This window comes from Odontesthes bonariensis, chromosome 6 (genome assembly GCF_027942865.1).
Source record: "Odontesthes bonariensis isolate fOdoBon6 chromosome 6, fOdoBon6.hap1, whole genome shotgun sequence".
NCBI lineage: Eukaryota > Metazoa > Chordata > Actinopteri > Atheriniformes > Atherinopsidae > Odontesthes > Odontesthes bonariensis.
This window is the reverse complement of record NC_134511.1, coordinates 24271257-24293770: the sequence shown is the minus strand read 5'-3', so window position 1 is coordinate 24293770 and position 22514 is coordinate 24271257. Positions and strand designations below refer to the sequence as shown.

At 40.1% G+C, this 22514-nt stretch overlaps 1 protein-coding gene across 6 annotated transcripts; it reads left to right on the top strand.

Annotated features, from left to right (window-relative positions):
* The first annotated feature begins 1114 nt into the window (after nt 1-1114).
* Nucleotides 1115-22139, top strand: kif2a (kinesin family member 2a). 6 transcript variants are annotated; one of them, XM_075468107.1, is made up of 22 exons: nt 1115-1310; nt 8710-8804; nt 10078-10200; nt 11213-11267; nt 11585-11707; nt 11936-11980; nt 13323-13423; nt 13533-13628; nt 13726-13780; nt 13876-14038; nt 14351-14441; nt 14577-14640; nt 14762-14853; nt 14942-15084; nt 15290-15494; nt 15679-15789; nt 15905-15972; nt 16266-16358; nt 17568-17715; nt 20536-20637; nt 20862-20997; nt 21136-22139. In XM_075468107.1, the coding sequence occupies exons 1-22, from the start codon at nt 1250-1252 to the stop codon at nt 21219-21221; spliced, it is 2256 nt and encodes a 751-aa protein (XP_075324222.1). In that variant the 5' UTR covers nt 1115-1249; the 3' UTR covers nt 21222-22139. The 6 variants fall into 6 exon arrangements, with proteins under 6 accessions (XP_075324222.1, XP_075324221.1, XP_075324225.1 ...); XM_075468106.1 differs by having other exon boundaries at nt 16266-16391; XM_075468110.1 differs by lacking the exon at nt 11936-11980.
* Nucleotides 22140-22514: the final 375 nt, after the last annotated feature.

Sequence of the window (22514 nt, the reverse complement as noted above, 5' to 3'; positions counted from 1 at the left end):
ACTATTCTGCCCGTTTTATACCTGAAGTAATTGTGATACTGAGTTATTCTGATGTTTTATGTCCCTTTAGTTGCTGATGTTTTGGATTCCAGAGTTTCTGTAATTCATTTTTACTTAATCTGCATGCTTTTACTTTTGTATTTCTCTGTGTATATCGTGTATGTATAGCCAGATTAAATTGAATTGAATTCACTTCAATAATGCTTTATTAATTCCTATTAATACTTTACTAAGAATTTCATTGCTGCGATATTAATGATGATTAAAGTTATGCTATTGTTACAGAAATACTACAAAATAAAAGATAAATCAGCTAAAAAAAAACATGTACAAAGTTCAAGTGGAGCAGAGAGGAAGATGTGGTAGAAATCTTCATAGGTTGCCATCAATTGGTTCGGGTGTTGTTTCCGTTGCTTGGAAACAAGTTAGCTGATGATGTCACGCGCAGCGTCGGCAGGTAACACAGGTGAGCTCTCTCAGTAGACAACATGGACACCTGGGGTGTAGAGGCGCCAGAATTACACCATCTGTTTCAGGAATCTGTGTTTTTGCAGAAAAAAGCTCAGAAGAAAATTTCAAGAAGATGTAAAGAAAGACCTGCAGGCTGCCTGCCGCAAGGGCGGCACCATTCCTGCCGTGGTTCTTTGCTGTGCAGTAAGCTCTCTGGGCCACTATCCGGAATCTTATGTAATAAAACTTCCGTTTCAAGTGTCCTATTTTCCCAGTTAAATCAGACAAGCAGAAAAGTCAGAGTTTATGACTTCGGGATTAACCTAATGGAGTAAAAGGTGTAGACTTGACCTCTCAATCATTTTGATTGAACATTTACGGGTAACTGTTGTTTCTATGAAACAGTACTACTTTCATAAACATAACAAATACACAGGTGCCTGAGTTCTTTCAATGAGAAAAGCCTTTGCGGGAACAGGATTAAATTATTGTTTATATACAAAATTAAGTGAATTTGCAGTCAGTATATATGCATTGTGACATGTTTGCACTTAATGTTCTTTTATATTGGTTCACGGGCAGCCTTGGTTCACACTAACTTGATAGTGTCGTTTCTCACTGTATTTTGAAAATCCCAGACCGGAAATACTTTGTTAGTCTTCGTTGCTACGTAATGCTACCTCTTTCTGTTGCCCGCATCTTCCTCCCAAACCAAAGACTGCCGAAGAGGCTGCATTTACCCGGCTTATCACAAGTCTGTTGTCCTGTATTTGTTATTTTCCTTTTTAAGTGATGTAGAATGGCGTCTGCGTTTGGGAAGATAGTCGTTGGTACTTACGTGGAGATAAAGCGGAGTGATGGTAAGTTTCACTCTGTCTGATATTTTTTTTGTCGCACTGTGTAAGTTGTTTAGGGATCTTTGTTGCTGCGGTGCTGTTGAATATAGCAACCGTTGTTCCCGGCCGCAGAGCGTAACGTTCACGTTAGCGTTAGTAGCGTTAGCACAGCAAGACGGTGGTCTTGCTGTCAGGGCGGAGAGTTTCATCATGGCCTTAGGGTTTGAATGGGCGCTTACCATTGTTAGCGAGTGTCTATGCGGATTCAAGAGATGTTTGCCTTTAGCTGCAAATTGATATCGTTTGTTAACAGCACATGCCATCAGTATGAATTGAACTAAGCACACAAACAAATGAACAATTGAACATCTCACAACCTAAAGGATTTATTTTGACAAGATTTTTTTTTTTGATTAGCCAAGCTAGCTAACCAAGCAAGTTAGCTTACTAATGTTGGTGAGCTAATAGCGACATTAGCGTTAGCTTATAGCTAGCGCAGCGGCTAACACTGCTGTTTCCCGGCTTTGATAAGCAGTTAATGCTGGAGTGAAACTTAACCCCCATAAATCTAGTTAACTAGTTGTTTTCACCCTATCTGTAATATTGGCTCATGTGATCCATTTTTAGGTATGACATATTTAATGAGCTATCATATTAGTTGTGAGGGAAACCATTAATTATCTTAAGGTACATTTCTGAACCGGTTGTCTCGATATTTGCCTTGCAATGCGTTGATAAACCCAAAGACAGGTGTGTCCCAAGGTCTTTATCCTGCTGGCTTGCAGATGTAAATAATGAGTGACGATGGGCATTCTTCACTTCAAGTCATTCAGATTATGTATAATGTAACGTTGTTCAAAGATAATGACAGCATGAAGACAAACATGATGTAATGACTGAAGCATGCTAACGTTGTGCTTATTACGGAGGTACTGCATAATGTATTCAGGAAGAAAATGGGATTACAATGCACTCACTTAAGCTTTGTTTGGAAAGATAACAGATGAGTAGACAGAAATGGAGTGGCTGCTTGTTAGACAACTCTTCTCTGTGTTGATGTGAGTTTTCTCCTGCCTGTCCTGTGCATTTGTTCAACTTCTCTACTGGGGGGGCAGACAAACATGACAGAGAGGTTTGTCTAATTTTGATCTGTCCTTTCAGGACAAGACCACACCAAAGTTTATAATGTGTCCTGATTTCAGCCAGTGATAAAGTATACCAATAGACCCTAAAATAACTAACAATCTTTTGGACCGAGTTTTTTTTTTGTTAAATAAACAGCTGAATGCTGGTGCCAGGGACTGAATATTTGTAGTTGTCAGTGGATGTAATGACTAAAAGTCTCCATCATCTGACACATTCGTGAAAAGCCTGCGATCATAGGTGAGATGTGAATTAAATGCACAGCAGGCCCAGAGAGGAAAGCTGTTTTGTCTGTCAGTTTTCTGCTAGTTAGTGTTGAATCCCGAGCAGGGATTGCCCTGTCTCTGGGGGTTGGTGGCAGGCTGGTCCAGATTCAGGCTATTAGCCACCACCCCATCTGTTGCAGCCAGCTCCCTAGATTCTGCCAGAACTGCTCTCCCTGTTTTTTTCCCTCATTTCAAAGCCATTTCTGTTGAGAGCAAGGTCTAAAATAAAAAAATATGGGGCCATTAAATACATGATTTGCTCATGCTAAGTTCGTCAGCCTTTGCACAGTGGCTTGTTTAAACTCTTTCTAAACATGTTGATAGATTCCTCTTTTAATCTTGTGACAGTATTAGCTGTTCATGTACACCATTTTCACATGACATATAGAAACCTAGTACACAGACTTATTAGCGCTTGATGTGGGCATACCCATTCAGCTTGGTTTTATTATGAAAATGGGACACTGTTGATGGTGTATTCACTTTCAGAGAATCGGCAATCAACAGCTGTTAGATAAGTCAGTTTGTGACCTAGCATTTCAGCCCAAATACCTACAGGGGTACAATGCATGTATGAAAAAGATGTCGGCCAGCAATTAAACTCATAACGTGCTGCGACCCAAAAGTCTATCTGGAACTTGTAGGTATGCGATCTCAGCCACAGAACATATGCTGTGCACTTGAAACCTGTCAGAACTTCTTTACGTACAGTAAAAGGTTTAATGATGGTTTTCCATATGTTCAGAGCTTAATGTCATAGTTGAGTGAGTTAAATAGAATAGAGTGTAATAGAAAAATACTTACATTTTTTTTTTTTTAAATGTGCTATAATGGCACCACAGTAGTGGCATCCTGCTGCTGTAGCTCTGGAAATATTGTATCCTTGTATTGTGTCCTCTTTAAAAATTTCTTGAGTTTTTTTTTTCTGTGAAAACAGAAACATTTTTCTACACTACTTTGGATGCTGTGTTTTATTTATATTTATATATATATATATATATATATCTCTGATATGATGTGTAATCATGCCAGTGGGAAAGTTGTTTGCATGTGGGAGCAGCTGATTGCGCTATCCAAAGCCGGTAATGCCTGGAATAAGACCTAAACCACAGATGAGCTAAAGAAGAGATGTCTAGAATGTAGAGGTGGAACAAAACTGAGAGAAAGGAGGAGGAAGCCAACCATTTTATTCCCCTTGTTCATCATGGAAAATGTTAGGTTTGTTGCAAGATAAAAATGGAGGAGCATCCCTAACAAGGATGTAGCAGAAGGCATGGCTGCAGGAACAACTCTGAGACCTCTTGACATCGCTTTCAGACCATATGGGCAGACAGATACTACAAAGAGCAGTAAAATAGGAGGGATTTCAATGCTTGTTAACAACAGATAATGTAATGTCTACTGACAGAGTTCACATGCATGAGATCAAAAGCTCAGTTGTAACCAAGCGACAAAAACAACACCCCAATCCATTCACGGTGATCTCTGAAGATATTTACCACACCTCTCTCATTGCTATACTTCAACTTTCTCTTTTTCTTAATTTCGTCATCTCTCTGTATGAATATTTTATACTTTAGTAATAGAATTTGTCTTTTGGGATCACTGAAGTACAATTTAAAAACACTTTCTTACTCACACATAATTACAATTAAAAGAAGATAGACCATGATGTCTTCTGGCAGTAACAGGTTAGACTGGCCTTGTGTCTCTATTGTTGCCATATTATATTATGGAGCTTATGGTTTCCAGTCTAAGTTTACATAGTTTGTGCTATTAATTGAGCAGCTCCATATGCATCAGTTTTTTATTGCTACAATATCATCTTTTTTTGTGTCCAACATTTAGTAGGCGATCATCTTTTTTGACATTAAAAGCCATTTTAACAGACTGGTAATGGAAAAATGCACTGCTTTTTATTCACGTTGGGTATGAAATGTTGTCAACATACGTGTAAAGAAACCAGTGCTCGCTGTTTGATAGAACAGTTATCTGGCCTTAGCCAGCAAATGTAGGAGGAAACTAGTATTTGTCCTGTATTTTCACTCTGATGTTCATACAAACTGAGTGTTTGTATGAACATCAGAGTTTTTCAACCCTGGTCAAAAGGTGGGTCAGTTAATGAAGGTTGTCCAGAACAGACTGCCTCTCGGGTATATACCGCTAATTTCAGATTTGGATCAATTCTAATCTTCTGAAGAATTACAGTTTTTAAGAAAATCAAGTGCCTAAACTGACAGCAGTTTATATGATGAAAATAGGGGCATCGCAATAGAAATGTGGGCTGAACAGCCAACAGCTTTCATCTTACTGTCTGCTACTTCATATCCATGTGCATGTCTTAGATAAGATTTATGATTTATTAACCTTTAAGGGCCTAACAGAAGAGACCCCCCCCCCCCCAATGTTATGTTGGACAGTGCTGCACTTTGTTTTAAGTTGAAAGCTTGCGGAAAAATATGTTGCTCCTAAATTCAGGTGCTCTTTCATATTTTGATGTGTGTTGAAATGAGAAATGTTAAAGGACACATAATCGCTTGTATAAAAGGAATGGACTCTTTGTTTATTTTCAGTCGGATTTTTGTATTTCATTTGTATTTTATTTGTGCGAATACTTCTGCCCAGTAACCTGAGGCACTTTGTTTTTAGTCATCCAGTTTCAGAGAAAGAAGTCTTTCAGCTACTAGAGGACAGACACTACGTTTGTGTGATACATATTGTGTGACACATCAGCAACAGAGTATATGCTTGTATTATTAGCTAGTGTAACAGTCCAAAGATTCCATATATCTCTAATTCTAAACTTAAATGTTATGTGTTGTGTTTAACAAGGTTTTTTAACTCCCGTGGTTAGCAGGAAGTTGGTCTCTGCTTGACTGCTGTTGCATGTGCAGTATGTAATTAAAGAAATCCTATGACTGAACCCACAAAAAAGGCCTGCTCTCAGACTTGACATTAGCCAAGCTGCCACCCACACTGGATTTTCCTTGATCTGTTCTGTATTGTTAGCTAATAGCTATTATCAGGTGGTGCAGTGATTTGGTTCAGTGTGCTTGGCACTGTTACTGTACAATGTGTACAAAAATCCTCTTGAGTACTGCGGTGACTATTGCAGAATGCCTTTAGTCCTCTTCGAGTACATATGTAAAACCGAGGCCCACTCCTATTTCCTCCTCCCTGACCCTGACACCTCACAAACCTAACCCTTCATTTTGCAGCGATAAGGTGTCCCTTTTTTTTTTTTTAGGGCTTGGGTTGAGTCCACATATGTTTGTGTTCAGTCGCTTGTCAAAATTGTGTTATTTACACCCTCATTTCTTTCTTTCCACGATGCCATCCTTGCAGGTGTTGATTGATGTAGAAGTATTGTAGTACACAGTAAGGAGTAGTTTGCAACTATTTGAAGGAAAACAAAGAAATGTGACAAGTGGAGATGTTTATGTACGCAACACAATGGATGACTGACGCTATTTTGAAATAGATGCTAATCCTTCTTCATAAGGATGTACCACTCAACTGTTTTTGTGAGTTCTGATCCAATTCTGATCACTGAATTTTGACATCTGCTGATACGAGTATATTCTAATGCCAGAGACGCCAGATGTGTTCCTGTGTGTGCTATAACTCTGTATTTTTTTAATGAATTTATAGTCACATGTACATTACGTGATGGCGTGATGTGCTTATCCTCTCACAGTCATGGAGTAAGATTCATGTCCTTGTTGCCACTTTCTAAACAGACGCACGGTCTGCAAACTTTAGATTCAAATTATTTAGGTCATACCGACTGTTAGGGTGTCATTGTTTTTAGATAAAAATATAAAAGTGGTTTAAAAGGCTTTGAAAGTCCCTAAATTCAGTGGCAAAAATACTCCTGTGCATAATCGGGTATTGTTTGGTTTTCTTTGTGTCAAGAAGTAAGGGGCGATCTTGTTTGTGTGTGCGTGATTGAGGACACACTCTACAGCAAAATAGGATTTCACTATTTTGGAATCTGCTCACCATTTAAGCCGCACATCAGCCTCCACGGACGGCATATAGACCCACCTCGATCTGATGGTTGATACGAATCCAACACTGATATGGATGAAGAAAGTCCTTAAATACTATTGGGCACATTTATCTCGTCAGCGATTAATGGCACAATAAATCTTGATCTCGCTGACAACTCGTCATTACTTTTAACCTTCTCTTGGACTGATGAAGTTGTACAACTCGTGAATTTAACATATTAATTGACATCAGATCCGTTTAGCAGCACAAACTGTGCAACCCCTGAAGAAGAAAAAAAACTTAGATTAGACAAAACATTTTTATTTAACACTCTGTTTTCTTTAAACATAAAAACCTATAAACATGAAATCACATGACTGAGATGATTACATCAGTTTTGCCAGGTTGTACTGACACTTGTGTAATTCCTGCATAGTTAAGCATACCTTACCTCAAAGCATCCCAGCAGGCTGAAGTCTTCATATAATGAAACCAAGCATCTTCTTTCTAATCTTTGCTACCTCAGAGTCGCAGTCCAGAAAACGTCTCCCTACCAGTCTTAAAAATACAGGTCTCAGGATTCAGGAATCCAACAAAATGTGTCTGTCTGCTTATCAACTAGCACTATAACATATATTATTCATAATACGTCAAAATGTGAGACTGTGGAACCTGATGGGTAACCTGCATCAGTGACTGTAATGTTTGTATTGACAGATAAAGATGTTGCATTGGTTCGGTCCCAGCTCAAATTTTTGTTTGAATTTGATCATTCTTATCAAACCAAAGATTGTGTAACAGTATACCATTGATCCCTTTATGCTACTCAACAGAAAATGTCTAAATGAGAATGAATAACTGAGTGGAGGGTGGGTCAAGACATAATAGTCTAAAGAGCATTCAACCTGTAGTTACTTTAATCTTTCAATAACTCCATCATTGAAGTTGAAATACCCTTTTGACTGTTCCAGATTATCTGAGAGTATCTGGGAGTGTTCCTATCCCGCTGCCTGAACACAATAGTTCCCTTTTTCCTGTTTTGTATCATCATGTCAACATAAAACCATGAAGTCAAATGTTCTCTTGTTAAGAACACCGAAAGCATCTTTGCTCGCTAGTTGCCAACGTGCCTCTGAATAATGGATACTGGAACTGGGTGTTTCCTTGAGTTGCGACGGGATCTTGCACTGCACAGTCAAGTCCACGCAGGCAAATATGGGAGGACAGAACAGGCTTTTTACAGCTGTTATTATTACAGGGAGGGGTGGAGAGGAGCCTGCAAGCTAGCAGCAGCTGTGGTTGACTCCACTGGTCATTATCAGCCCTAATGTCAGAATTTACTGAGATTAGCCCCGGCCCACTTCCTTGTTCTCACACAACACCGCATGGGTTTGAATGTCATCACATAGAAATGTATCAAATGAAATCAAATTCTTTCTTGGATATTATTGAACAATGACAGGCATTTCTTTTGAACATTTAAATTGTGTTTATTTGCATTTCCTGACACCAAAGTTCTCATGTCTATTAATAGCACTCGCAGAAGCTATGCAGATGGGACGTGACTGATATGCTGTGTTATTAAAATCACTGAGCGACGTTAAGCTTTTTTCCACATTCGTGCATCTCCACTTTAAAATCAGCTCTATTTTAACAGGAACACATGTGCAGATCTTATTATGGTTGTAGGTGTAGTTGGATACGTTGTCTGTCAGATGTGTTGGCTGAATACATGTTACATGTGTGTGACTGTGTTATGGAAAAAGAAAAAAAAAAAGGCATAAAAATTGAATGGATTTGCACCGAAATGCTTTTAATTTCTCTGTCCCTTTGTAATTCTTACATTTGTAGGCGATGAACATCACGTGCAGGGCCATTGTTATTGTACTGAACATGGAAAATATTTCCCCCACGTTTGGTACAAAATTAATTTCCCTCGAAGAGTGAACCCCGTCTACATGTCCTTCATGTCCTTCTGCCAGTCTTATGTTTGAGTTTTCTTATTTCTGGTACTTTCACAGGACGTATTCATCAGGCAATGGTGACCTCACTGAATGATGACAACGAGAGTGTAACTGTGGAGTGGATCGAGAATGGTGACACAAAAGGGAAAGAGGTAAACCACCATCTACCGCCATTTATTGCCACTCAAAGCCCATTCACCAGCAGCCGGATGTGCTTTTATTTTCCACGGCATTGAATAATGTATTCAGAGACATTCTGGAACTGCTGTGATTGCGCAACGAGCCCACAAGCCCGACAGTCCCAGTAGACATCACCCTCTGCAAACTGATGTGCAAGAGCTTCTGCACCCTGTCACTCTGATCCCATTTCCCATTGTACACATTATATTCCAAGATGAGCATTAGAAATGATCAATGTAGATATTGCAAAAAAAGAAACAGTTCTCATGCGCTGATGAGTGACTTTCTGTCAGCTTTACAGTGACCCAGCTGATACATGCAGGGTTAGATATTTAAAGAAAATCTAAACAATGAATTAATAAATGCTTTTTACTAAGTGGAAACGAGTATGTGCGTGTAAGATGTCCCAGCAAGGTAAAGAAACTGTTGCAAAAAGAAGCCTCTCCATCTGTGAGGAAGAACTGGATTTTCACAGTCAGATAAGTGTGTTGGACTTTTTGGTATTGCCGTTAAGAAGTTGTCATGTTCAGGTTGTTGGCTGCAGAGATCAAATTATCGATTTGAATGATATCACCCTTCTGTCTGTTTTATTCAGGATGTAATTTAAACCAAGAATTCCCTGTGAAGATTAAATTCAACGGTACCGTGTGGAGCTTCTCCTCAGGCTCACATTAACTTTATAGCGAACTAATTGTTAGTATTAATTACTGTGGAAGAAGTTTAATCACAATTTCTCTGTGCTACATCTATGTACACTTCTTATACACAAAGTAACTGGTGGTTTCTTTAAGTCTTTACAGCCAACTTCCGTGTTTCTTTTTCATCTTTCCGATAAGCAGAAACACCCGTGAATCACAACTAAAATAATATTAAAGTCTTCCTCGTGTTTTAAAAATCAATGCAGTCCACACCTTTGCTACCTGCATACCTTTTGCCTGTCTTTCGACTGGTTCACTCAGGATAGACACTCCTGAATAGATTTAAAATTAATTTAAAGCTGCACTCTGAGCTTTAATACTAACTGCCCTTTAACTTTTTACAGCATTGAATCTGTTGGATGAGTCAGGCCTCTTTACCTCATCGTATCGACTTTTAAAGCCAGAACAAATCATTACGGGTTACCGTCATGGTTCCGGTCCACCTTAAACTATTTTGAGCTGTTACTAATCTGGCTACTCATTTGTTTCTTGGTTTATATGCATACTTACAGCTGGTTGAATTAACACTTTGGTGTTTCCATGGCAGATTGACTTGGAGAGTATATTTGCACTTAATCCAGATGTGGCCCCAGATGAGGAAATTGTCCCTAGTCCAGAGACCCCACCCCCTCCTACACCCACTGGTGTGAAGATCAACAAAATTGCAAAGGCGAGTACTGCTTTCACTTTGTTCGACAACTTAACGTGTCTGAGCCCTCTGGTCATGTTAATATAGAATTTGGATTATATTTCGTAGCCAACAAATCGGTCAGGTTAAGTTCCCTGTGTGTAATGCACTGTAGATCAGGATGGAGACCGCCCGATTTCTCAGAATTATCACATCATAACACCAAATTTCAAACTTCAGTCTGAGTTTGCCTCCATTCTGACTGATGGGGAACGAACAAACCAATCACTGGAGAACATCCGTCTCTGTTTAATGTCATGGTAACTTGATGCAGATGTTTAGCTATGCCATCCCATTTTGTGTTGTTTAATGAGGTGTGACGCAAAGTAAAGTGAAAATGTCGAGCATACTCCTCAATTAGTCATGTAGTCATGCATAGAAGTGCTTAAAAAATAAATAAATAAATAAAAGCTAAAGTTTCCCTTTTGAAAAATCCCTGATGTAGCACACAACTCGACAACACTTGCTAATTGGACCATTGCAGTGATATAGATTATTTTGGTACATAAGTGTTGTGGTGGTGCGTTTTAGTACAGTTTCTTGGGCTAAAGATTTATTTTTTGAGGAAAAACAATTTGATTTATGGTTTCACGAACAAGCTATACAAGCTAAGTGGTAGAGTGCAGTGCTGCAAGGTTTTTGAACCTGCGCTGTCGTATGATTTTGTCATTTTACACCCTGTAAGATTCAGTGATGCTTTGAATGTGTGAAGTAGTCGTAAAGAGTTGTTTCCATTTCTGTACATTACTTAAAAGTGTATTTTTGTTTGTTTTAGCAACATCATCTCAGGCATTTGTATCAAGAAACCGGACCTCTGTAATTTTCACTAATCCGCCTGTTGGAAATTGTCTATTTTTAAAATAAAGTTAAAAACTGAGTGGCAAGAAAATAAATGTTGACTTTCTCAAGGGCGCCTATGAAGTACAACAGTAACATTTGGAATCCCAGAAAGAAACCTAACATCTGACTTGTCTAATTTTCCTTTTTCTTTTAGAACCGACGGACAATAGCACCTAATAAGAATGACACCCCGTCCAAAGATAACAGAGGTTTGTTCAGTACTGTTAAACTGCATTTAGCACTGGCCAGAACACGGGAAACGCCTGTGACTTAAGCCGTAAAAAAATTTTTTTCAGTATAGTCTCTGCTTTTTTCACACATTTTTAACCTGTTAATGTGAAGTTGAGCTTAAACGCACAAGGAAAAGCTTTACAGAGGAACATGTTGATTAAAAAAAAAAAAAAAACACTTTCACAACAGTTGGCTCTGTTTTAATATCAAGAGCAAGTATTATCTCTTAGCAACATCTGGACAAACAGGTCTCTGTCTTAATCTTTGTGGGGCTTTTTTTTTTTTTTTGTCTCAGCAATTCCAACCCGGGCCAGACCTCCACAGCCTCAGCAGCCAGAGCCTGCCCCTCCTCCTCCTCCTCCTGTACAGCAGCCGTCACAGCTCACCCAAGCCCAAACACAACAGCAACTACAGAATGGTAATGATCATACAAATGCAATGGCAGTTTTGTCAAGAAAATGTTTTCAGGGAGGTAGATTCAGACATTTGGCCACAAAACCATGCTTTTTAAATATGTTGCCAAATGAATATTAAAAGGTGCCATCTACCTTTTTTCTTTTTCTTTTTTTTTTAAATCTTGGAACAGAAGCATATTATACTAATGTCTTAATTTATTCATGTTTTGTTGATCACATATTTATCACAGAATCCTCACATCAGCTGATATCCAGAAAGGAGTTTGGACAGCTTTGTATGTATCATCTGCATGTTACTCCTACCCTCAGTGCTTTATGGTGATTCTAATAGATTTCCCAATAGCATGTGAGAGGTCCTAGTCTCACAGGAAGATCGTACATCCAAACATGTACCATCTGTGGTCAGAGCTGTGGTGACCAAATGAAGCAGCACAAACACAATCCATCCAACAGACAGGCTTTCTGGGCATTAGAGAGTAAAAAAAAAAAGAACATTTGTGCTGCTTTTTGGCTGCATTGCCTTTTCCCGCTCTGATTTCCGCTGAGTCACGCACAAGCACACACGGAAAATCCCGTTGTACTGCGCTGTGTGTGTTAGTTAAACAGCAACAATAACCTCCTTCAAAGTGCTCCCTCTTATTTGATGGTCTGAGAGGAGAACAGAAAGCTCTTGTTCCCCCTCCTCAGCCATCAGTCTCCCCACTGAGTCCCCGTGAAACTGAATAGCCCACAAGTAGGGATGGTGCTGCACTCCACTTATACTTCCTTGTCCTGATGCTGACCCAGCTCATCTTCTTCTCCCAGATTAGAGCAGATTTTTAATCCCTCTGCTCTGATAGTCTGGGTTCTCGGGGACCGGAGCCAGCAGGACGCCAGGACTGTATCACAGGGCTTTGGCTAGGCTTTCGCTGGGAGGCTGGGGCTGCAGCAGCAAGCTAGCACGAATCAGATAATGCTGGGTTTTTAAAAAAAAAAAAGTATCTGCAAGCAATCAGAAGTTGCTCTCGCTTACATTTTTTCTAACTTGTGTTCTGTTACAGCTACTAATAGTGTGTGATTGACACGAAACAAAACTAATCAGTGGGTGTGCTGTGCTGGGAGCTTCGGGATAACATTTTGGTTGATTGCTGGTTCATGGAATAAGTTTGGTTTAATCCAGAACTGCCCTTATATAAATGTAATAATGAAAGAAAAAGGTACCTACATTACAACTGATGTGCTTTAGTGATCCCCATTCTGTCTGTGTTCGATGAAACTGATAAAAGGGATCCATAAGACGAGCTGGTTTTGAACGTACTGTAAAGGTCTTTTGTTGTTTCTAAAGAGAAAGCAGCCAGTGTTGTGTTGGAAACACTGTGTGCCAGCCACTGCATCCTGATCTGTGGTTGCATTATCACTGTTCTGCTTTGTTGTAAATATCCTTGGGTTTTTTTTGGGGGGGGCGGGTGTTCCGTTTGGAGAAAGACCAGTAGCCATACGGTAACCAGAGGGAAGAGACTGGGGAAGCTGATTGTGAAAGAGAGACTGGAGAGAAAAAGAGACCCTTTCAGGAAGTCAGGCTGTTAGTATATGCTTCGAAGAGTAGAGGAATCACAATTTCTCTTTTTCTCATGTCAGCGAGGAGGAAGTCAAACTGTGTGAAGGAAGTGGAGAAGTTGCAGGAGAAAAGAGAAAGACGGCGACTTCAGCAGCAGGAGCTCAGGGAGAAGAGAGCTCAGGTACAGCAATGCTACTCATTTTCTTCCTTTGTAATTAAATGTATGCATTGGACCTTGATTGCTGAATGAATAAGTGTTCTGGTAACACACGTGTCCTTTTCTTTTTCAGGAGGTGGATACCACCGTACCCAACTATGAGATCCTGTACATGATCCGAGATTTCCGAGCCAGTCTCGACTACCGGCCCCTGACCACAGCGGACGTGGTGAGTTGAAAATGAATCTTCTTCTTCCTCTCTTGTTTGGTAATTATTGACTCTGAATGATGATATGAAAAATTCCCTCCTTTGTTGCACTGTTAAGATCGAAGAGCACAGAATATGTGTTTGTGTGAGGAAACGTCCACTCAACAAAAAAGGTAAGAATCTCTCCTCCTGTTTTTGCCTGTGCTGCTCTTTTTTTCCGCCAAAAAGTAGATCTATAATTGGAAATCTTTCCTGTTCTGTTTTCCAGAGTTGGCCGTGAAGGATTTGGATGTGATCACCATTCCCAGTAAAGATGTGGTGATGGTTCATGAACCTAAACAAAAGGTGGACCTGACTCGCTACCTGGAAAACCAGACTTTCCGCTTCGATTACGCCTTTGATGACAATACAGCCAACGAGATGGTTTATAGGTTTGTAACATAACCATAAAACCTGCGGACTTTATTCCTCTATTTTAACAGTTTGCAGAAGTTCAATCCAGCTTCCCACCCCCCCCACACCACTCTTACAGCAACAGTGAGGCACAAAATCATCCACAGCAGTGTTCACTAAATGTTGTGTTGTATAGTGTAAAAAAAGGTTTGCTTCATTATTTTACAGAATCGAAGGTGCCAACTATTGGTTTGTCTGTTTTGTTCCTTTTTTAAATGTGCCTCATAGGTTGTCACGTATTGCTTTTGAAATGACGTTTTGAATGAATGTGCATTGTATTGATCCCGCAGGTTCACCGCCAGACCTCTTGTGGAGACCATTTTTGAGAGGGGCATGGCTACCTGCTTTGCCTATGGGCAGACGGGCAGCGGTAAAACACATGTGAGTTACATGTGACTGAGAAAACACACACAAATGCTTTAAAGGCACTAAAACCTCATTGTTTCTTTTGAGTGTATATGATTGGGGGGAAAAGTGCTTTTTTTCACCTACACTGTCGTGTTTACGGTATTTTAGACAATGGGTGGAGACTTCTCTGGGAAGAACCAAGACTGCTCTAAAGGAATTTATGCATTAGCTGGTAGGCAAATAAGCCATCATTTACACTCTGCTTCTATGTGTTCTGCTGACTTTGTCACCTTTTATAAAGGGTTTGTTTTGATAACGTGTCATTTGTAGATCTGTCGTTTCTTTTTGTGCAGCTCGGGATGTATTTCTCATGTTGAAGAAACCCACCTACAAGAAGTTAGATCTGCAGGTGTATGCAACCTTCTTTGAAATCTACAGTGGAAAGGCAAGTGATAGATGATTTTTCTTTTATTCATTGATGCCCTCAAATTCAGCGCTCCTCAGTGCTGACTGTATGGTGTATGCGTTATTAGGTGTTTGACCTGCTGAATCGTAAAGCTAAGCTGAGGGTGCTGGAGGATGGGAAACAGCAAGTGCAGGTGGTGGGGCTTCAGGAGAAAGATGTCAAGTGCACAGAAGATGTCCTGAAACTTATTGAAGTGGGAAACAGTTGCAGGTATGACAGCAGATATTTTGTCGGTCAAAATTGGCAAAATTACAAATCATTAATAGGATAGGTTGAGACAGGCTCCCGCTCATATCCCTTGTACACCTCTTTCATGCCATATACAAGAATTTCTTCTTTTTTAAAAGATGTTTTTATCTCCTCCATTCACTCTTGCCTCTTGTGTATCCTTAAGTCTCTTTCATCCCTCTGCTAGAACATCAGGGCAGACATCAGCCAACGCTCACTCATCTCGCAGCCATGCTGTTTTCCAAATCATCCTTCGGAGGAAGGGGAAGATGCACGGGAAGTTCTCCCTCATCGACCTCGCAGGGAATGAGAGGGGGGCTGATACATCGAGCGCCGACCGGCAGACGCGCCTGGAGGGAGCTGAAATTAACAAAAGCCTTTTGGCTCTCAAGGTCTGTGGACGGCAATGAGCAAAAGCAACAGGGATGATGGTGGCTCTGTTCCTCGTGTTTGAGCGACTTTACTTTATTATTTTTTTTTTCCATTTGTTAAAAGACAATTATACTGTGATTATAGATGGCCGTCTTCCTAATTGCCACATCATCTGTGTGTCTCCCTCTCACCGTTTTGTTTCAGGAATGTATCAGAGCTCTGGGTCGTAACAAGCCCCACACCCCATTCCGAGCCAGTAAGCTCACCCAGGTCCTGAGAGACTCCTTCATTGGGGAAAATTCACGCACATGCATGGTCAGTTATTAATTTATGTATTTATTTTTATCTACACATGCGATCTTTGTCAATGTTAATTCATCTCTATGTCGATGTGTATTAATCTAGATGCTTTTCTCTTTCTCAAAAACAGATTGCAACAATCTCTCCTGGCATGACATCCTGTGAGAACACACTCAACACACTACGCTATGCCAACAGGTGGGAACATGTTGACCCTCTGCAGTCACTTTGTTAGTGTTTGTGATGCAGAGACCAAGGAAATTATTCACCGTTATAGCTTTTTTTTTCCCCACTCTAATGCCCAGTGGCTTTAGTCTAGGTGTGAATTAGCTATACCAATGGTGCTACTGTCAGTTTCTCTGCTTGCTCTCATTAGATCTCTCTGACTCTCTTTATACTCCCTCTCATTTCTCTCTTTTCCTGCTTTGTTTCCCTCTCGTGTCCTACCCTTTGCTCCTCTGTGTGCTGGTGTGGCTGGTGCCGTCATGCAGAGTGAAGGAGTTTGGGATTAGTCCGTCAGACATTCCCTTCTCCCAGGGCGGTCAGGGAAGTCGCCCTGAGCACTCTCCCACCAATACCTTTGAGTATGATGACTTTGCTGCTACCTCTCCCAGCAGGTCAAGCACTGCTCTAAGCATAACACTGAACACACAAACTAATATACACACACTGCATGTGCTGCTTACCTTAGACTACACATTCATGAGCTTATTACCATTCACTTCATCTGCCATTCACCGAGGAAAGCTGCCCATCCTTTTTCCCTCTTTTTTTTTTTTTCTTCGTTTGCACGGTGTGACACTTTTCACCCTCCTCGCTGCTTTAGCTTATTCCTCAGTTTCTGCTAAGCTGGTAGAGCAAACCTGCTCCTTTCAGCGAGTCGTGAAGAACAGCACATCCATCTGTCTGTGTTGGTGTGTCTTTTTGTTTTATGTGGCAACTTGTCCGTTGTGACACCCGCATGAGGCTGTGAAAGCTGGAAGTGATAAGTCAGAAAACGAGTGCATGGTGGGTCCAAACTTGACTTTAGCTGTTGGAAAACGCATCCAGGATGAGCGTTTGTTTGAGCCAACTCTCAGCAGGTAATCTCTCTTACGGTCCAAGCCCTAATTAATAAGCGCTGCACTTGGAGGTTGGGGACATGGCAGTAATCCCTCTTCAGCTCTGTGATGCCTTGTTAAACACAAGCTCTGACCAGCTAGCACGATAACCCATGTCTACAGATAGTAGAGAGATTACTTGTTCTCCTTGCATGATGTCACAGCTTTCATAATACTACCATGATGTACACATTGTGAGCACTTTTCTACAAAGTAGTGTTGGGGACTCTGAGGATAAAAAAAAAAAAGAGAGCAGGAAGCTTGTTTTTCCCATTTCAGAACTAGTTGAAAAAGTTGAAATACCATTTCTGATGTCGAGAACAAACCTGACACATCATGATTAAAGTCAAGCTGGAAAACAATCAAACTAGATTCGTATATAGTTTGATTATATCTACAAAATCCCTTGTGTAGATGATCTGGAAACGTTGTGCTTAAAAATAGGTTTTGTGTGGCATAAAAATTCTTTCTATTTTACGACAAAACTCTAAAATTTATTCTCTGCGTTACAACTTTATTCTCAAAATTGGAAACTTGAAACAAAAAAACAAAAACTTGCTCTATTTTTTTTTTTTTCATTTTCCTCAGCAATACTTTGTCCAACTTCTGATCCCCACAAATAACTCCCAACAGCCACGTTCAGGGTCTGTGCTGAAGTGATCGTCATTAGTTTGGTGTCCCTTTGGTCTGCAGGGTGAAGGAACTGACGGTTGATCCCAACCAAGTGATAGAGGGGGTACGACCCAACATCCACCCAGTCAACCAGCTGGATCTTTTGGATGAGGAGTGGCTCAGTATGTCGCCGCAGAGAGACGACCTCAAACTGCTCTGTGAGCAGAATGTAAGTACAGGAAGACGCGCTCTTTTCAACTGAAAACTACATTGTTAGGAAGGGGTAGAGGGATTGAAATTCTTTGATTTCTAAGAAACACGTTTTTATATTTTGATCGATATCTTTTTGTTAAAAGAAACTAGCAAGAAAAAAGAAAATATCAACAAAAGAAAATGTACAAAAATGTCTGCATTGGCTTTTCAATCAATCATCTGATCAGTTTCCAGTGTTAGAAATTGAACTGGTAGCTTAACTCAACCCCTTCTTCACTCCAAACTAGTGTTGGACGGTATACCGAAACTAGAAAGGTATCATGATACCCTGACGCAAAAAACGATGCGATACGTACTTTTTTTTTTTTTTTTTTAGTATTGATACTGCTCTTAAGATAACGATCAGCGAGCCACGCCAAGTTTGTCATTCTCTGGTCACACTCCACGCACGCAGGGGCTAGTGGGCGTGCCTAACTTGCTTTCCTCCTCATCTCGCGCACTCAGCTACACGCAGCAGGAGGTGAGTGAGGGAGAGAGTAGCTAGAGATGGCCACAAGTTCGGAAGCTCCTGCCGACCGTCCCCGGCTTGCAAACGAAAAAGACGGGAGAAGCGAAATCTGGAATTGTTTGGCTTACCTCGCAGATGGCGAGGGCGAGCCAACAGACCCACTAAAGCCGGTGTGTAAAACACGCTACAGAGGAGTGCAGACGAAGGGAGGGAACACGTCTTACATGGCAAAGCACCTCGCTGACAGACATCCCCTGCTGTACAAAGAATTCAAAGACCGACAGGTTAGCGAATGTGACTGAAATCACCATTAGCCCTACACGAACAGCCCCTTTCTTATCGAGTGAATGAAACAACATTTTTTGCCCAACACTTGTCGAGGTAGCAACTGTAGGCTATTCTTACCATAGAGCCTTTATCATTCTCAACTGGTTAGCTTATGAAAGGGCATGTTGTTCACATTAGTAATGTTGACTGAAGCATAACTTGCAAATGCTATTTAATATTCTATCAGTTCTGGTAATGTCATGATATATATGCCGTTTTGTTAACACATTGAATACCGGCGGTGTTTACGGAATTATGTCGTAGAATCCCAGCGTTCTAAACCATTTTTTTTTTACGTTTTTGGTACAGTCACAGCATATTATGGGATAGGGCCACTGAAACATGTTATGGCTCGTTTGAAAGCTAAGACTTTAAACTCTTTGTGGGTCAAAACTGCGTGTCTCTAGGTGCCGCCATTAGCGAGCTATCCTTAGCTAAACCAAGGCGGGTATCCACCAAAATCAACAACAAACTGAGATATCGGGGCTTTGTGAAACGTGCGCTCTTTCAGCCTGTCGCACTTTAGATACTTACATATATTTAGGTCAGAGGATTTGCGTCGTGTCGCATGTTGCAAAGCTAACCTGTTCATAAGACCGCCTCCTTAGACTTGTCGCGTGTCTTCTTCTCCTTCTTGTTGTTTGTTTATGTTACTTTACCGCCACCCTCTGGAAACCGACACCTGCGATTGGACAAAATGCGGAAATGCACAACAATCAATGTAGCGTTATCAAAATTGTTCTTGAGTTGACGCAAAGCCATTGGCGTAATGATCAAAATGTCCAGATGATGACACCAGTTTTTGACTGCCATCTATGTCAGTTCTGTTCATCACATTATTACAAAAATCACACAGAATGTGCATTAGAATGTATAGATTTAGAATCCATAAAAAAACGTAAAAACGTATTTTTACCATGTGGGACCCTACGCATGGGCAGTAAAAATGTAGTTTTACGTGACTTGGGAGTCAATGTCTTCATAATTATTTCTAGGTGGACATTTTAAATAAGTGACATATTGCAGATGTTCAGAGGTTGAGAGACAGTGTATTTGGGATTTCATTGTTCTTGAGGAAAGCAATAATTTTACTTTTCTTAAAACATGTTAAGTAGCTATTTATTTTGGCAATTATATTTTTTAAATTATTTATTCTGAGTGTAAATCAAATCAAATCAAATTTATTTATATAGCACATTTCATGTACAAACAGTTCAAAGTGCTTTACATAAAATAAAAGCACTGCAGCAGGGAGTGCAAGAAGCATTAAAAATACATAAAAGTTAAAGGTTGTAAAGGTTGAAATACTTCACTGCAATTCTCTGATGTACGTTTGTCCACCATAGTGTAATGGCATATACCATGTAGTGGCATGTTTTGTTTTGTTTCAAATAAAATGGTATTTTAAATGTGTAAGTCAGTCATTAATGTGTTCACTGTTCCAACGTTGATATTGGACAGAAAAGTAGCTTGTTAAGCAAAAGCCAATATGTTAACAGAAGAGATTGTGCTCATACTTGCTCTGTAGTAATTTGCTCAAACAGCAGGAAAGGAGCAAGCCGCTGAAAATGAAACCATAGTGAGACCGGGCTGGACCATTATTCATCTCTTTTCCAGATTTTTGTATTTATTTATTTTTTTTAAGATTTTCGCCGTGGTATCGGTTCAGTATCGAGTATCGAGGTATTTATGGCAGATATCGTATCGAAGTCAAAATTTTGGTATCGGAACAACACTACTCCAAACCATTTCATTCTCACTCCCAGCGTAGAGGCTCTTATAGCATGAAGTTCAACACGAGTTCAACAGTTGCAGAGCAGAATCTGACAGCCGACCTTAGAAATACGGGCAATTTTCAAGGACCTGAATGATTTCCTTGCTTCTAAGAGTGACCGCTTTAAAGAATCTGTTTTGTCGACTGTAAAGTGAATATTCACTGTGTAAATATTTCAGCACTGACCTCAGTGTGTCTTTCCTGCTCATCGTGTAAATGTTTCCCAGGAGGAGGAAGTGTCCCCGCAGCTCTTCACCTTCCATGAGGCGGTGTCTCAGTTAGTTGAGATGGAGGAGCAGGTCCTGGAAGACCACAGAGCTGTTTTCCAGGTTAAACATACAAAAGACACACAGATACACACACCTCCTACCTAAAACCCCCCCGTCCCCCCCCGGTCACCTGATAATGCTGTTATGTAAACGACAGCTGCATGTCTGACAGTGAAACGTAGAGATGACAGAGGTTCAGTCCTGATATCGCTGATTGTTTCTCTTAAGATATAAAAGCTACTTTAACACATTTATGGGTTTACTTTATTTTTTAATCTGAAAAGGAGTCTATCCGGTGGCTGGAAGATGAAAAAGTGCTGCTGGAGATGACGGAGGAGGTGGACTATGATGTGGAATCTTATGCCACCCAGCTGGAGCAGATCCTAGACCAGAAAATAGAAATCCTTACTGAGCTCCGAGGTATGACAGAAGCATTGGACACTTCCCTAATAAACTATATCCTGCTCCTATCCATGTTTTTATTTTTGTCGGCTAATTTCGTAAAGCTAAAGTTCCACTTTTTTATTGACTGATGTCATCTTTTCTGCTCTATAACAGATAAAGTGAAGTCTTTCCGTTCGACACTTCAAGAGGAGGAGCAAGCCAGTAAGCAGATCAATCCGAAGAGGCCGCGTGCTCTTTAGAGACTGAAGGCTCGGGAGGTTTAAGTGGCACATACAGAAACATAACCACTAGATGTTTGGCACAACTCTAGCTGTCAGTAGCAGCTGTGAAAACACAAATAAAAGGACTGTCTAACATGCCAACAGGCTCGAGGAATTGTATTTGTTCTAATCGCCCTCCTAAAAGAACTGACTCTTCATTCACTCCGATCCTGTTTGAAAATATAGGAAAGGAAATAATTTCATTTCCTTCCATTTTTTTTTTTTTTTTCTTTCCCCCCCATATGAAGAATGTTTAGTTTCCTTTTCCTGTTCTTAAATTATTTTTCTTTTATACTTGTTTATACATCTTTTAGCAGAATATTATCGCCCCGGTTTGAGAAGAGATCCTAATTGAAAGTTTCCGACAGTATTTTGATTTCTCGTTGCTCTGGCTGACATTTCTGCATGTGCACTCTGTAATAGCTTACTGACGACACTGCTTTAGAAGTCCTCAGTTGGCGTTGTGAAGTCATATCATTGTAGGTGATCTCTTTTTCCTCTCCGCTAAAAGTTTCAACCACTTTGGAAGAAGTCTTTGACCACATTGCCCTTCCATTGTGTTTCTTTCCTTCTTGTCCCTGAGAGGTTTTTACATGTAGTCTGTTTCAGTTTACGCCAGTTTACGTCATTTTTATGTGGCAACCGACTTAAAAGTTCTTACTTCATGTAAAACATGTTTTCCACCCATTTAACTCTTTGTTATAAAAAAGAAACTAGAAAAAAAGATTAATAAATGTATAGTGAAGGCAACTTGACCGACCGTTGGTTATGTTTCTCAGTGTTTGCAACGGATGTAATGCTGGATGACGTAATAAAAGATTCATGTTTCATTTGAATGGCCTGTGTGACAATCGGTTATGGAAATAAATGGATTAACTTCCTTCACTTTGAACCCAACTTTGAGTAGAAATGGTCCCTCTGAGCTTTGGTCTATACAGTGCATCAAGTTCTGTCTCGTGGCTTTAATATGTTTTATGGTATCGATCAATTTAGGGAAATCCATTTATTTTGCATTCATTCAAAAGCTTACTGTGTGTTCCCACATCATTTCTTTGAATAAAAACATGTATTATTATTTCCTGGTTATCGAACCAGGATATAATTTATACATTATGGACAAAGATATCCTGTATTAGATTGTTTTAACTTTAAAAATTGTTGATCTGGATTGTTAAGTTAAAAAAAAACTGATGCATACTAATGGTCACAGTATTTCCCACAAGGAAAATAAAAAGGAATGGAAATAATTCAGCGAAATGATCCAGAAAGTAT